Genomic DNA, 17,369 nt, shown 5'->3' on the forward strand with positions numbered 1-17,369 from the left:
AGAGGCTTGATCGGCTCGTCGGTGGCTGCGCTGTTCTACTTTGAACTGGTGAGGCGGTCTTAATACTTCGCCCGTCGGTGCTTGTAGAATGGTTTACTGAACATTTGTGCTCGACCTGCGACGGTTTGTTAATAAGTATTCCAATGGCAAAGTATGGTCTTGAATTTACAAATTTGATCGGTTATTTTCGGAGGATTGTTTGAAGAATTGGAAGCCTCGAAATTTGGAAGTGTAGAAGTCCAGGAGTCTAGAGGTCTAGGGGTCTAAAAGTCTAGAAGTATAGAAGTCTGGAAATCTAGAAATTTGGAAATGTAGAAATCTAGGAGTCTAGGGGTCTAAAACTCTAGAAGTATAGAAGTCTGGAAATCTAGAAATTTGGAAATGTAGAAATCTAGGAGTCTAGAGGTCTAGGGGTCTAAAACTCTAGAAGTATAGAAGTCTGGAAATCTAGAAATTTGGAAATGTAGAAATCTAGGAGTCTAGGGGTCTAAAACTCTAGAAGTATAGAAGTCTGGAAATTTAGAAGTCCAGAAATTTGGAAGTCTACAAATTTAGGAGTCTAGTAGTTTGGAAATCTAGAAATTTGGAAATGTAGAAATCTAGGAGTCTAGAGGTCTAGGGGTCTAAAACTCTAGAAGTATAGAAGTCTGGAAATCTAGAAATTTGGAAATGTAGAAATCTAGGAGTCTAGGGGTCTAAAACTCTAGAAGTATAGAAGTCTGGAAATTTAGAAGTCTAGAAATTTGGAAGTCTACAAATTTAGAAATCTAAAAATTTGGAAATCTAGAAATCCAGGAGCCTAACTGTCTATAATAAAAGCCAGAAATCTAGAAGTCTTGGTCACCTACGGACCTAAAACTCCAGAAGCCTTAAATCATCTGAAAATCTAAGAATCTAGAAGCCTCAATCATCTATCAACAACAGTAAAAGTGTCAAGCAGATCATAGCCTTTCAATTTAACTGTCGTGAGCCGAAACGCACCAGAACCTTTCCGCCCCGTTCACGGTAAGCAGGGAAGCTTACGGGGTCCCGTTCAACGGATTAAACTTTGCCGAACAAACACGCGGCTCTCTTGATTGTAACGCGACCGCTCGCAGCGTATATATTCCCCGCTGTACGAACACTTGATTTGTTTAATCACGACCGGCCGTGATCCGCGGTTAACATTGTCTATTTGTCGTAGGGTGACGTAGCTCGCGACTAGCTGTGCGCCGATTTCACGCGCCGCTGCCATACCGAATCCCGTACACAAACGCCTGGCATTTCTGCGTGCCGGCCGGCCTGCGGAATAATCGTTGGATAATGAAACGCGACACGCGGAGCTCTGGCACGCTCGTTTCTGTAGCAATCAGACATGCCGGTGATCAATTTCAACGGGACCGTCCCTTTGACGGGACGAGACCGCATCGAGTAACGAAATCCTCTCTAATCCCGTAATAATTTGGTGTCGCTATGACCGCTTTGAACATCTGACCGACTGTGTACTTATTAACCATTTGCGGCTAACTCTTAGTTACTTGATTTGTATAATAAAATTTTAATCTTACGTACTATAGTCTAATATCTTATGTTAACCATGTATTATAGTAGTATCTTGATATCATATGCACCAAAGTTTGCATAATGCCTCGATATATGAAATATAGAAATAAAATAGCCTCGTTCGTTAATTTACGTATGTTTTCTCGTTAATTTCGCAGAACGTCGCCTATATCTCGCCGGGAAACGTCGAGTATTTCTACTGAAAAACTTTGAAGTGCAAAGGGCTGGAACTGTCCGCGCACCGCCATTTTTATCGCAGCGCAAACTGTTGCCGCGATTACGAGGGCTCTAACCCAGATATCCGTAGTTACTTTCAGATACCTCTGAATTTTTTGTGATCGTTCGGAATACGAGGGCACGCGGGTTTTGACCTAAATGTACACCTACGTCTCCCATTGTGTTCCTCGTTGTCGGAACAGTGGGACGTTAATTAATTTAATAGTTCGCGTGTGTCGCAATCGATACATCGCGGGCAAGTTTGTTTCCCCTCAGTCGGATATTAATTTGGATCTAAATTTAATCCGCGAAACACAATTCCCGCGGGCGGACCTCCGAATATCTGGATTCGGGCGAAAGTCCCCGAGCCAGCTACGATAATAACATTAAATTATGGAGTCGTAATTATTTTGATGCACCGACGAATTCTGAATCGGTCCGAATTTTCGGGCAGAGACACGGTGAACGGACGCGTTACGTTCGCCGTTGCGACCGGGCAGCCGTAAATCCGTGCTCCCCTTAAGTTTTCAACGGCTTCCGGGAGAAACGCGAAGTACCGGTGAAGTTGGACATAAGAACTACCACGTGAACCGGGTGACGGGACTTTATAAGATGTTCCCGCTCGGTAGAACTAATTCGACGAGCCTGAAATATTGTCCGGACATAACTACTGCGGAATTATGGGCCGTTTCCCTGTAATTGAATCCGTGCCGCGTCGAACGGGACCATCTCGCATTTACGTCGCGGACTGGTTTGCATTCGGCCCCGGTCTACGACATCATCGTTTGATTAAGTCAGGACATTATAAAGGAATCATAAGACAATAAAGTTGTTACGATCGCATCAAACTTTACGCTCATCGTAGAGGCTCTACGCGAGAGATGAGAGAACTTGATTCTCACGTGGCCAGTTCTTGATGGTCATGGCCAAATGTTCTGGATGTAAACTTATCATCTGGAATCTTCGGAGCGACCACTGAAATTAAACGTTAATACATACCCTAACTACGTAATATTCTATCTCAACCCTTTATACCTGAAAGTATTTCACGAGAAGTATTCAGCATTCAACTAATGAGAAAGCGTAGAACTTTATAATTTTGGTATATCGAATCAAGTGGTAACTGAGAACCACCTCACGACTGCAATACTAGTCAACGAACACCTTCCGCAATCCGTGCGAATTCTCCGAATCCCTTCGAGGAACCACCAAGACGGTGCAATGTATATATACATGCGATAAATATTCAAACGCCGGCAAATCCAATGCAATCAGATTCGAATAACTCACGTTCTAATGGCACAGCCGGCAACACAAACGCTCGCAGCGTGAGGCCGCGGAGCGTTTTATTCTGCGCGGGGAGATAAGGAAACATCGAAGCGGAAAGTAGAGCGGGGAAATGGCGCGAACGTTCGTCACTCGGTATCGCGGGCAGATATCAAAGAATGATAATTACTCGGCCCGCGTTCGCCGTAACGAGGTTCCGCTTGAAAGCGAGCGCGGGACGCACGCCATTTCCAGGCGGGCCGCGCGCCCCCGAAAGAACGGAATCGCTGCTTAATTAACCTGTCAGGATGCGGACGGCCCTTCTCGTCGTCGGCGAAACGGCTGAGCATTTTCGGCCGCGCATCGACCGTCCGCTCCGCGATAATTATCGTCCAGACCCGCCGTCATTTGTACGGGAGCGACAACAGGGCAGCGTAACAACGGGCGGAACGAGCGAAATCGAAACCACGATCCACCGAGGATCTCGGTGAACGACTAGAGGATCTACTCCGCGAGATTGCCCGGCCGCCGAATTAAATTTCATCCCAGGAAGGACGCGGGGGACCATCGTTATCGGGATATTTTATTCGCGCCGCGACGGAGCGGAATTTAATCGACGAGCAATTCGATGTCCATTATTCTTTCGACGATTACGGAGAGGTTCCCGCGAGAACGAGGGAAGAAAGAAGCGGCTGTGCGCGCCGACCGAGCGAGGGGCAAGTTTTTAGTTAATGTTGCAAGATTCTGGACCAAAGTGGGTGGTCTGGGGTTTTATCACCCGGAAAAATGGAAGCTTGCAGTGGAACGAATCTCTTAGTCCCGAGATTTCCTTCCAACCCCCGAGCGACTGCAACGTGGTCTAGCGTAAGCGAGTCCATAATGAATATGATGATTAAGAAGAATGAACTGCTTTGTTTCTTGCCCTTCCCTTCAATCTTCCATCGCGCAGAGAATGGACGACAGGTGCTTCCGGGAGGGACCGAGCATCCGGCGAGCGGAGAAACAAGGGTGGAAAGAATGGAAATTGTCCGCGCGTAATGGCTGTTTAACAGGTCTGTTGCGGGCTTCGCGATAATCACGGGCATTTTTTAATTTCCTACCGCGGTCGGCGGGGGATGCTAATGGAATAGTTAGCGGGGCATGCTAATGGCGGGTAGATTCGAGCCGCCATAAACGGCCGACCCTATAATCGAGTTTTCCGTTGTGGCCCGCTCGAACTTGTCTATTTAGTTATAATGATGCAATTACAATGAATTACACTTATCCGGGGCGCATTCGAGGCCCGCGAAATTTCGAAATTAGTCGACGCTTTACCGCCCCTTAATCCTATTATCGGCGAGACCCTGCAGTCGCGTTCAATTCCTATGCACGACCCCCGCGAATATCCGCCTCGCTAGGCGTATAAACAAACAGACCTCCAACAGCATAATACATCGCGAGCCATGTTGCGCTGGCAATTTTAGATAGCTCGGAATCATTTCCTGATCGTCCACGGAAACGACTTCATCGAGGAACATTCATCATCCGTTCTCCGTGACAATCTTTTATCTATCATTTGTTACCCGATCTGCATTGTCGAGGACCGCCGCCATTTTGTTCGAATAATAGATGATAAATGGAACTCGAGCATAAACGTTAAAACGTGTGCTTTATCTTGTTAAACAGGACTGTCCTGGCTGGCTGACGAATAACGAACGACGACTGCTTTATTCCCTTTAAGCGACAGTTTTTATTCGAGTAATAAATCCACTCATCGTAGTCCGCTTGGAATATAAATTTTATCAGGTTCTGTTTTGCTCGAGCTGTATATTGTTTACCTATATTGATTGTATCATTTTTTTTTTGTCCGGCTTTGGACAGGTACGATGCATTATTTAAAGAAGACAATATCGATGTGTTCTCTTTGTGAAATAATGTTGTTAACGTTACCTTGAATACTGTCGAGATGACCTGAATGCGGTATTATTGTTCCCGCCGTTGGATATTCTCATTGTGAGGATTCTTCGACCTACTTTCAAGTGGAATTCGCACCACCGTAACGTAATTGTATTAAAAAACTTTAATTGGACTATTAAAATACCTTCTTGTTTCACAGAACACACAATCAAACGGAGGAACTCTTCTAATTAACCGGGACGATCTTCTGCGGCCTTCCCGCCTTCCAAGAGTTGCCTGCCATATTGCAAATTGGTTAAAGTTCAGGGCGGTATCGTTACAAAACTTTGCGCGTCAATTTTTGAATCGTGCAGATTTCTAATGTCGTTCAATTAATTGGATTTTTCTGTGTTTGAAATTTACTCGAAGACTAGACATTTTAAAAATTGTGGAAAATTAATGCTGACATTTTTTTATTCGCGAGGTGATATTTGCGCAATCAAAATTATAATAATAAAGGAAAATTGTAGAATTAAATTGAAGTGTTCATTTGAATCCGCTACGAAATAGGAACACTAGCGCCACCATACGGTATAGGATAGTACTAGTGTGGATCTTTGGTTTGCAACAGCTCGCGTGCTTCTCCTTCAGTAAATTTGAAATTAATTTAGAATATTCGAGTGATTTATTATAAAAAGTGCCTCATTTGCAAGTTTAACCTACGTGGTAAGTTTTGTGATATTATCAATCAATTTGAACGCGTCTTTTTACTTTAAATTCGATTAATGTTCGCGTCCGCGATACCGATCAACATAGGCTCTATGTTCGGTACTGAAGCCGTACCTTCTTTCCTGACTTTTCATTTTTTCCATTTAAAATACAGTCAGAGCTGTAGAGAATACGATTGCTAAACAATAATATTATCAGCTGTTGCATGAGAATGTTTATTCTACGCGTAATGTAAACTATAACCGTTACCATTTTAAACGAGAATATCGCATCGCGCCATTACGCAACCGTTCCCTTCATACCGTTATAACGGTTGCAACGAATCAACCAATCAGAGGTTGTCAAGCAAGTTTGAACGTGTTTCTAGAATATACTTGTACAGTTTGACTTTTTTACTGTAAGAAAGCATTCCCGACAATATTCTTGTAAAGAATCTTTTTATTTTTCTTAATTAAAGTAATAAAAGAATGTTATCATCGCGAATACTTAATAATAAATTAAGAATCTGTTTTTGCATACATTATAATGATCAATTCACTGTTTCAGGATTGTGTGACTGCAAGAGAGTAATAAATCGTCAGTGTCATCATGACTGGAGAGAAGGACGCCGTGCGAGGTTTCATCGGGTATGTAAATTGTGATTAATATCTTACTATACGTAAAGGCGAAGGATCAGTAGTTTTGTGGATTAAATATTCCTTTCACGATTCAGACAATCGAAGAAATTTAATTTAAAAAATACATTTTATGTATATTTACAGTTCCTTTTAATGTTACACGCTTGAAGTAGCAAGCAAGTACGCGCCAATGTTTTCTGAACAAACAGATCAATTTGGTTTTATGCACATCATTCCCATAACTTCTCTGAATGATTTACGTTTACTCATGAAATATTTCCTCCATGAATACTTATGAGAAGAGAGGGCACAAAAGTATATTTAAATTTCATACTGAACAGAATCAAAGGATTATTTCCCTATAGTATTGTTCTAGCACACTTCTCACTGAAACTCGTTTCTCACCCGAATTAAACACCGTTCAGTGTTACAAGTGTATTTCATGTAAACTTTACAGGCTTCATATAATGCATTCGTTGCGCGATCTTCATAAATAATGCTCATACAAAACAAACACGGCTTCTTCTAACAACAGGATACAGGACGCAATCTTATTTATTATATGTACGCTCGGCAATTAAACCTATCGTTTATACGTAATGAAATGTACAACCTGTCGTAAGAGACATACAGTGAATGAAACAAGTATTCCCACATTCAATATCATTGTCACGATATTACATAAAAAAGTTGCATAACGATACAATGTAAATTCCTAAGTATTCTATTTTTCACAAAAATATGCTGACTTACAAATGTTTCTGCACGAGCATATCATTCCTGCGTATAATAAAATACTAAAAAAATTTAGGTCGCATCCGTATGCTGTTCCTTCACATAAAATCAACGCGCGAATACTCTTTTAAATCACTGTATCGATAAAAAAAAAATCATTAAATCACGGAGTATACACACTAGGACTCGGACAAAATGTCTTCGAGTGTTTTGTCGTCGTGTAAAGGTGAATGCCCTAACGTAGGATCACTCTCTAGGAATTCACGGAGCTCGGTCTCTAGATCAGGAACCGCAGACGTTTCCGTTGTGCTCAGTAGAGACGGAGGTGTCTGGCTGTGCGTCATTCCGATCTGTATTTGGATCGGAGGCTGATTGGTATTGACAATACTAATTGATTGTGTTTGTTGGCTTGTCGGGCTGAGTAAGGTTGCGCTTTGAATCGGTGACGGCGCGGACAAAAGGTTACTATTCGGTTGCGACAACAGATTGTTCTCCGCGACTATCGTCGGGTTGTGTGTGATTGGCTCGACTTCCATTGGTTCTGGACCACCACCTAGGGGTGCTATCCCCATCGCTCTTCGTAGACCATCAACGGGAGCGATAGCCGATGGCGGTAGTTTCTTCGCTATTTCTGTAAGATTGTCCGTAATCTTATCAGCTAATGCAACTTCGTTTTCTGACGGTTTAGGAACATTCGATAGGTGAGCAGGTGGCGGTGCTGATAGGCGATCATGTTGCGCCTGCTTCAGGCGGCCTATCATCTGAGACGTGTCATCCAAACGACTCTGTAGGGCTGCGCGCTCTTTGCTTAGCTTCACTTCGTCCTCTGTAAACAGAAACGACGTTTGATATATTACCGCGATTCGATTAGAAATTCTGGCATAGTATTTTAACTATAATTACCTAGGTTCTCCAAGAAGTTCACGTCAATTCCTAGTTCTGAGAGGGTTTTCAGTTGATCGATATCGACCTTAACGTTGTCCAGGGCTGAAATATTACGATTCACATCTTGCATAGGCTTTTCGAGCAAATGCTTTATCTTCTCCTCTTCTTCTCTGAGCCGACGTTTCTCCTCGAGGAACTTCTTGGTCTTTCTGTGATCTCCACCCGTCAAGATGTCCAACAGATCATCGACCATAGTTAATGTATAATCACAGTCTTTAGCGAAGTCTAAAATGGATTCTGCGTACTGTACAGCAGTTTCATCCCCGTAGGTCTGGTACACTAGGTCTGTTTCTTCTTTTGTCAAGTTAGCAAAAGTAGAGTCATAACTTGGCGCGTAAGAGCCGAAGGCACCATAGTATAAAGGTTTCACTGGCTTAGACATGTTTCTCCTGTCTTCGCGAAATCCTGCTAATGCGCCTGTACCATGATTTAGTTTACCAATGAGCTGACCCAACGACACAGGTCTTTGATTAGTTCCAGGAATCACACCGTCACCTGGTACTATTATTTGCAAGCTAGTAGTTCCGTCTTTCTTCTGCCTGAGGAAGCCCATTTTCGAGTTCAGCCTTTTCAACGATAACTTCTCCGACGCCGCTTTTGCGGCGCTACGTGCTTGCTTTAAGATTTCATCTGGAGTCAAATCATCGGGGATGGCTTCAAATTTACCTAAATTTGCTAATCTCATCTTCCTCTGATTCTCTTTTCTGAGCTCTTCCGCTTCTTCGTTACGTTCCTCCTGTTCTCGTTCACGTTCGATCTGCTCCTCCGTAATCGGTACGTCCGGATTATTTGGGTCCTCCGTTCCTAATTCAAATCCAAGCTCTTCCTTCGAAATATCTTGCATATAGGTCAAAACAGGTCTTAACTGTCTGAGTTTCTCAGGTGTAACCATCTTCAGACCAACGTGCAATAATTTTTTTGCTGCTTTGAAATATATTGTGTCCGGTTGATTATACGTGGTTGCATTGTCACACATTAATTTAAAGTCATCTATAAATTCATTTAAATTTTGATAACTGTTATCATCAATCTTTTGTTTGATGGTACTGAAGTCCATAGGATTAGTAATTATCTGAGAGTATCCAGGCGCAATGCTGTCCGTAACTGGCCAAGCAAAGAATTGTTGCGGGTCACGTTTTTCCATTGACCTAAGAAGGTGTTCTAATAATCGTTGAAGTGGCGTACGTTCCGCAATTTTCCTAAGTACACATGTTCTCGGTTCTCTGTGTGGTGAAAGAGAGCTGATTTGATTGGTAACACCAACTCTATGCTCTCCGGTAGAAGGATGCCTTGGGATGAGTAACTGATGATTAGGAATCTTTTTTGGGACTTCCGCCAAACCTTCATCCGCATCACCAACTGACTCTTGACTGGATTCTTCTCTCCTCCTCTTTTTGTCCTTGTGATGATGTTTGTGTCTCTTATCCTTCTTTTTCTTTTTCTTTTTAAGCTTTTTATGCCCTAAGTACCTATCATATTCAGATTCCTGTGTTACAGAACAGTTGAGACCCAACTGCTGTGGGTAGACACCCAAATGTTGAGACAACATTGTTGCCTGGCTAGGCTCGTTGCCGTATTCAGGTGTGCCACTGCTACCTCCTACTTTTAGAATAAGTTTTAAAGTACGAGGCTTGTCCGTGGTTGAATAGTGCCCTTCTGTTAAAGAGAGAAAAAGAGACAGAAAGTTAATTACAGGCTATTAGAATTGATACTGTTATTATAAAACGTGTATATAAAAAAAAAACTAAAGCATTAAGCTATAAATAATGTCGATTGCAAATCTAACGCATGCAATATAAGTGTCTTGCAGAAAATCATACAAAGGTGCAGAATATTGTTGTAATGTAAATACAGTGCTAGATGTTGCATCGTATAATCTTGCAGGATGATGAGAAGAAGTGTAGTCTTAAATCAATAAAATCTACAGGATATTAACAGAAGGGTAGAAAGAAATATTGACAATAATAATAATAATAACAACAACAATAATAATAATAATAATAACAATAATAAAGATGATTTTATAACAGGATAGTGACCTTGTTTTCACATTCAACAAACTGGAAGCGAGATGGAAGTAGCTTGATTCAAACTAAATAAACCTTGATAGAAGTATGCAGTAAAATAATTCTTGTTTAGAATTATGTTGTATTGTATTGCAGGAATGATCAGGAAGGAGCGATTGTTTAAATCGAAAATACCTCGAAAAGAGGTAAAGCAAAAGCACGGATGGCCACTGATGCCATAATATATAACAGCCAGGGAACTAAATGATTGAAGTGCAACAGACATATCACTAGATCAAAGAATATACAGATCTGTTTGATAAATATTCCAATGTACTCCAAGTGACATAGATCTTGTTGCACTTCAACAAATCTTAACAGACAAAAAAAAATATTGAAAGGGGTTGGGGTATTCGAGTAAATTTTCGGAAGCACAGCTAGTTTCTGTCGTGCAACCAGTCCATGTCCGTTGTTACACGTCACTTACTTCCACGTCGCACCTGTCGCTGTGGAACCTTCGTTTATACTTTTGAATCCACCTCACTTCTACTCCAACCTCACTCTCAGTTTGTCCGTGGTGAAAACGCAGTCAAAATTCCTGTGCATCATTAAACTATGAGTATAAAAAGGATTCCAATGAAAATCTTAAAAGTATCAATCGCATTTCACTCCTACGTTCAGGGTTCAAACCCTCTATTGGAATTAATTACTGTTGTCTCCCACAAGTTATTCTTTTCATTCGAATCCTCGTGCAGTCAACGCAAGCGTTGACAAAAGACGATAACAGTTGTGATATTACGATCAGTGCAATATGTTAACAACAATTGAGATACTTCATCAGCAATAATGATTAATTAACTGGGGGCAGAGTATTCAAGATAAAGCCCGTTAACATGACGCGTTACGCGGCCAGGTATGCAACATCATAAACATACATATATGTATATATATATACACATACATATACATATGTACATATATATCTGTATATGAACAATTCAACGATATTGGAAAACATGGTAGCGGATTATCATCGCGAGTATTCCATCGACAAATTTGGAAAGGATATATCGTGTCAAGACGACTGTTAGAAGGCGCCGTTTAAATTCGAGGCGCGTTCGAACTCATGTGCGGCCACTATGAGCGGCACACAGTGTGAAACGATTATTTATACGGTAGTCATATGATAACGCGACCAACGGTATTCGGACGACGTTAAGGAACTTTCAATATCGGACAAGATACGAGAAGAAGACGATCGAGATGCGCCGAAATCAAGCCCGGTCCCCTCACCTTCGTGCCTCTCGCGCTTGTGCTTTTTATGCTTCTTCGAGCCCATGGTTTGCACTTCAGGCCACAGACTGATGGAATATTCTACCCGGCGAACAGTAAACACTACGTCGTGTAACACCACGGAACGCGGTTTGCGAGTCTACCGCGCTCCGTTACGTGTGTAGACAGTACGGCGGCGGCCATTGAAGACGTCACAGAACTCCAAGCCGTTATGGTGGATGCACGTCTCCGGTTTTCCCCCGTCCGATCCGATTATTCACCAGCTGCACTGTCATGGCGGCGCGTCGCTACAGACTGGCGCGCGATTTAAATTCGCCCCAACATCTATACACTATTTCATACATATACAAACAGAGAGACAAGAGACAAAAACACGTTCACGATACTTTCACTAGTATCAGTGATCTCTTCCATTTGAAGACACAAGATAAAATATAACTACATTCAAAGGTAATCGTTAACTGTTTCAATACAGGTGTATCCAAACAGTTAATACCCAACGAATACTTAATCCAACTAATTTATCATTCAAACGAAGCACACAGCTTTCCATCAGAAACCACCGTCATGGCAGCGCGTCGTCGAAAATTGGCGCGCGATTCAAACGTCCCGACGTTCCAGATCCATACAAGAGACGCCAACGTCCCAGAAAACGAGACTCGACCGAATGTAAATGCACTTGAATCCAGCTTCTAGTTAGCCAACGCATAAACGAGGTTCGCGAGGCTCCAGTAGCAAACGAACATTAAATCCGATATGCAAACGACCCAGGCAGAGCAGTGTCTCGCATAGCAGCTTCCCGGGATCACCATCGCGCGCCCGATGTCATATTTCTGTTGATTCAATGAATTCCGCCCACAGCAACCCGAGCGCATCCAATTAACCTGTTAACCGGCAGATTTTATCGACCATGAGCGTACACAGGCACAGCCCTGCACGCATGAATAAAACCGAAGATGATCGACGACGATCAGAACCAACGTACTCCTCTATAAACGACCCTGTCTACCTCGCCACAAGTATCGCCCCAGTCTCCGAGCAAATTGCTCCTCGCAGAATTCAATGGCAAAGGAAACGACGTCGCGAACTCGCGACTCGCATCTCATCTCGTTAATCCGAACCGAGCGGAAGCTCGGCTGATGCGCCGGGAGTGGGCGAAATCGGATTTCCAATGACGCCGGGGCCCCGGTCGACCCGGGCGACGTCGAAGAGGTCGCGGACACCGGAACCGAATGATCGATGCTGTCCGTCCAAGAACGCGAAACGTACGGACGGCACGACCTAGCCGGGAAGCGGCGTTGTGCACGGAGCTTTAAAGGCGAAAGGCGCTTCCTAACCTACAAAAAGATGCTTCGAGTAGCCAACACTTACCGTGCACCGGAGCGACGGGACACGCTCGGCCGTGTTCGCTGGCAGGCTCCAACGGCGGCACGGCCGTCGAACTTCGCCCGCAGTTTACCGCCCCGCAGAATTTACCAGGGCTGCCGGGAAGGAACCGACGACGGAAGCTTCGCCGCTGCAGCGGCGACGACGACGACGACGACGATCAGGCGAAGTCGCGATGCAATTAAAGGGGCGACGATCAGCTGTTTTGATAAAACGCCGAGAGAGGAAGAGCCGAAGGAGCGAGCGAGAGAAGATGACTCTCGGGGCGTAATGGCCGGGATGCGAGCGCGAAGAGGGAGGGCGGGAGACAGAAGGAGAGAGAAAGAGAGAGAGAGAGAGAAGGAAAAAAAAGGGGAATCCACTGCACCACGAGCGCGACGGAACGCCGAGAGGCGTCTCTCTGTTCACCGCGACGCCTTTGCACCGCACTGCACGGTCCGCACTGGCTGAACGAGTCCTGGCTCCTCCGCGGCCCTTTAAATTCCAAACTGCCAACTAGGGACGCGAGACGCGGGGCACTTGACAATTGCACTGCGGGTTTTGCGCGTTTATTGTACGACGCTCTCAAACTTGATACGGTTAAGGATTCCGGAGTCTGACCAGTCGGTCGTTGAATCGCCATCGAAAGTCTGTGGGATCGAACCGTTTGCACTCGACAGTTTTTCACTTGAAGTATTCTATACTTTCTGACTAGATGTGGACAACATTCTTTGAAATGAATGTAACAAGAAATCATACATAAATTAGGTACCAAAGTTATTTTCTTCCAATGTTTCACGTGTCGATGCTGTATACAAAGGTGAATGGTAAACACCAAAGTTTATAATTTTGCTGTATCAAATCATCTGACTGGAAGTCGCCTCTCGAGTGCACAGGGTGAAATAATGTTGTAGTCAATATGAAAACAGTAGGTTTCTGGGACATTTGGACGTTTTCGAATCCCTTTTCCCGCGGACCATGGGCAAGCTTGTTTATAAGTCCGCGGGCAAGCTCCTCAGAAGGAGCATTTCGTTGTTGGTTATTTATTATTCGTTTCCCTCGAAGAGCTTCCCGCAATCTCATCGACACCGATGAAACGCGGAGTCGTCGACCAGCTGCGGGTCTAGAGAGCGACACGCGAACCTGTCGCGTATCCGAGAATCGAATGGCTGCAGATATTAACGACGTGCATACGTCGCATTGTTCGCCGTAACAAAGGGGATGCCGCGCGACAATGGTCGACTTCAAGGACTGGGATTCCAGCGATACGCGCGGAATCTCGCTCGAACTTCTACGGCCGTGTCTACGAGTGTAGATCCCTGCTATTCGTTTGCCGTTGCAATTGTTGCGTTTGAACGATGGGAGAGTTGGTTGTGCACAGCAGCTTCTTGGGAGAGAAATCCACAGAAGCTTGAACCCTTATTTTTCATAATAAGCTGATCGTAGCACAATGGAGCTAAGGATGACAGTCGCTGGAATACACATGGTCCAGGATTTCTTGTGAAAGCATAGTATCTATTTATCAAAAGTTCTGCATACTTCATAGAGATCGTTTCTTTGCACCGTAACGCATTCCACCATGTGCATTTACATTACTCTTCATATGTTAAAGCGACGATGGTATCCCTTAACCTGAAATGTATCTGCATCACAACTAAAATGTGCAAGAGACTTGGATAATGACTGGCATACAAATATCCCTAGGAACGTGAGACGCTATTCCCAGACCGCGAGAGTAGGTTGCTACCCAGGAGTACTTAGTGCCTCATTACCGATCCATCGTATAAACTGATTTACTCGAGGAAACTGTTCGAAGTGCCGGTTCACCTTCGATTCTGCCTATTGTTAACGACACCTCCGCGAGAAGTATTGTCCAGCAGAGAAATCACGGTGCAGGGTGCCCAATGAAAGAGCTTGCCGGATATCAGCCGCTGGATGGAGTTGTTTTTTACGATCCATCGGTACAGTTATTACCTCCCGTAGGTAGCCCGATGAATTTTTAACAGCCGGAAGCGCGCATACCGTGCTTGTGCATTCGAATCTACGATAAAGCCTTTAGTGTCGCCTTCTCCTCCTCGTTTCTCGGTTATTAAGGACGCTATGGACTCTATTTAGACCGTAATGTACGACGATAATATTCATAATAGTAATATATCTTTCTCTAAAACTGTAACAGAGGGAAATGAATAAAAGGAGTAATATTTAATTTGATGAACTATGGCGTAATACGACGAGAATAATTATGTCGCCATCGAGAGAGATTTAAGGTGCTTTAGATGTTATCGTTGAATAGAAGCTTGACAGGAATGATTACGCCGTTATGTATAATTTATAATAATTTATATAGCGACCCGGATAGCTCGTTCTCCTTATCGTTGTGCACTTAACGCTTGTCGCGGTATCCATGGAATTTTGCATATTGTTTTGCTGGACAGTCTTCGTTCGAGGAAAGAGAAACAACAGTCAATAAGAGACACTGATTTCAGAGTCAATGGAGCGTGTAACGCATGCCATAAGCCTAGAGTTGTAAAGACACGAGGAAGAAGCTGAATGAACGAAACCCGATACTCGATGGCTTTGCGGGCGCTAAAGATCACCGTATCTAATTGAAGCGTAGAGGAGCGGAGGAGAGGAATGTAATTCGAAACGAAATACGCCGAACATTATACTGCGAAATAAACGTACAACGCCGGCTAAAAGTTTTATCTCGGTGAATTCTCTTCCCGCTCGAAGCTGACGCGTTTCGAATTACCGAAACACTCTCGGAACAGTTAAATTTCCGGCGATACAGAGTGTCTGACGAGTTCCTCTGCGAATCTACATCCGAAATCCAGACTGAGCTATAATTCAATGAAGAATCCATGAAAATCGTAAGAAAAATTCGATCTACGGTAATCATTCAATGTCCTATACGCACGACTGCAGCGAGCAACACACGAAACACAACGGTATACCCGTATTCGTTGGAGTTTTAAAAGAGTTCATCAGTTCCCCGTTCCATAACGCTTTCCTTTCATTTATCTTCGCGGGACATTGACAAAGTTCGCGAGCCAATGGCACACCTCGAACGTAAACACGCGCAGCTTCTGCGAGGCGACTGATTCGCGCGCGGACAATAAATTTCGCGCGCGCGACAGATAAGGTTCACGTGATGTAAACACGGAGTTTTGTGATTCACGATCGTGAATCAGCCGATAACGCGTGGGAGGTACCCCGAACACACCGGACAAAGGTGACGGGAAATTATTATTCCCGGTGTCGCGTGCGTGTCCGCCGAGGCGAGCACCCCTTCCGCCCGGGTCCAGCGGGATTTTCCCGCAGGAGACGCCTTCCGTTTCCTGCTGCCACCTAGAACAGGGTCCCGGCAACCGATGAAAGTTTCGCGATCGCTCGTACCGGTGCACGGCCGCGCGCGAACGAAAAACGTACCGCGTGCAGGGACGTGTTTACCGTCTCGGTGCACTGGCGTAACCTTAGAGCGCGGGGGACAGGACTCGTGAATCATGCACGATCCGGGGAAACTTTGGAATCGAAACCCGAGAGCGCGGAGGATTGTATAAATAATTGAAATCTGAATAATAAAGGAATGAAAGATTGAAAACGGAGAGGACACTCTGAGGGGTCACACTAGCGGATTAGATTAAACTTAGATTGTCCGGATATAAGTGATAAGAGAGAACAGAAATCGTGAGGAGACTTTGAAGGGTTGAGATTAGCGAATTAGAGGATTAAACTTAGTTGTAACAGAAGCGATAAGAGACCAAAGTGTCAGAACCCGTGAGACTTTGAGGGGTTGAAGCTAGCGAACTAGATTGAATGAATATCCTGATAAGGGAAAGAAATTATGAGGGGACCGCTTGAAACTAGCGAATCAGGAGATTAAATGTAATTCACCGAGGTAATAAAAGAAGAAACGTTAGAAATCACGAAGAAACTTCCACGGATTCAAACCGAAGAATGAAAAGGTCGAGTGTAAATGCTGAAAATGATAAATACTGAAAGAATAAGAGATCACGAGATTTGAACGCGGATAGAAACGTGTTGCTACGCCTGTCCGTCGCACGAAGATCCAATTGGCAATTACGTGCTCGAGCATTTCGAGGCTCTCGGCACTTAAAGAGATTCCGCGATAATCAATACCTGGACGGCCGGCCCGTTCACTTCGAAAAGTACGTGCAAACGTGCCCTTCCGCGACGGGCTAACGGACACGGACGTTCGTTTGCAATGCAAACGAACCGCCGAATGCGGCACGGACGGACGCCGTGATCCGCTACGCGAAGGGGCGGAGGGCACTACGATCCGCTGGACTCGGAATTAAGGAGTTCTTCGGATCTTTGTTCGGGATCGCTAGGTCTGCGCTGAGTTCCAGGTATAACAGCGCGGTGGCGGGAGAAGATGGGATGTTTACTTAGGTAAATGTATCTGGATGCAATCTGAGAAACGGTGATAACACAATGTCCCTGCGACGACCATAGCGACGCTCGCTTAGCGGAATTGCACATGAATCATTCCTCGTGCTGTTTCAACCCTTCACGAATATTCTTTAGAGTATACGGAACGGTTTGAGTTCAGTGAATGAAGCCAAATTGTATATCGGGTGCCGAGAAATTGTAGAAAGAAACTATGCATTGACCTTTCGCTGTTCTCGGTAAATCATTCGTTCGCTACTTAGTATTCCAAATATGAAAGCTTGATCGAAACGTCGACATTCCTCGCCGAAGGATTAATTCGGAAATTGGGTATAAAAACTAATATACTATTAAGATGAACAACTTATTT

General features: G+C 44.1%; 2 protein-coding genes across 8 annotated transcripts in view; one reads left to right on the forward strand and one right to left on the reverse strand.

Moving 5' to 3' along the window:
• Window positions 1–5,510: 5,510 nt before the first annotated feature.
• Window positions 5,511–17,369, forward strand: part of kcc (solute carrier family 12 member kcc) — a 209,700-nt gene continuing 197,841 nt past the window's right edge. For all 4 annotated transcript variants that reach the window (XM_076370242.1, XM_031969492.2, XM_031969494.2 and 1 more), the window contains exons 1-2: window positions 5,511–5,625; window positions 6,175–6,254. The gene's annotated coding sequence lies outside the window, so the exon portion shown is untranslated. The remainder of the gene's footprint in view (window positions 5,626–6,174; window positions 6,255–17,369) is intronic.
• On the reverse strand, window positions 6,336–13,132 carry Brd7-9 (Bromodomain containing 7/9). Of its 4 annotated transcripts, none has more exons than XM_031969520.2 (4): window positions 12,596–13,130; window positions 10,419–10,529; window positions 7,884–9,581; window positions 6,336–7,806 (listed from the first exon to the last, which is right to left on the reverse strand). In XM_031969520.2, exons 3-4 carry the CDS (start codon window positions 9,472–9,474, stop codon window positions 7,160–7,162), a joined length of 2,238 nt encoding a protein of 745 aa, XP_031825380.1. In that variant the 5' UTR covers window positions 9,475–9,581; window positions 10,419–10,529; window positions 12,596–13,130; the 3' UTR covers window positions 6,336–7,159. The 4 variants fall into 4 exon arrangements, with proteins under 4 accessions (XP_031825380.1, XP_031825379.1, XP_031825381.1 ...); XM_031969519.2 differs by lacking the exon at window positions 12,596–13,130 and adding an exon at window positions 11,225–11,486; XM_031969521.2 differs by lacking the exon at window positions 10,419–10,529 and having other exon boundaries at window positions 12,596–13,132.

The sequence above is a fragment of the Nomia melanderi genome, chromosome 8 (assembly GCF_051020985.1).
Source record: "Nomia melanderi isolate GNS246 chromosome 8, iyNomMela1, whole genome shotgun sequence".
NCBI lineage: Eukaryota > Metazoa > Arthropoda > Insecta > Hymenoptera > Halictidae > Nomia > Nomia melanderi.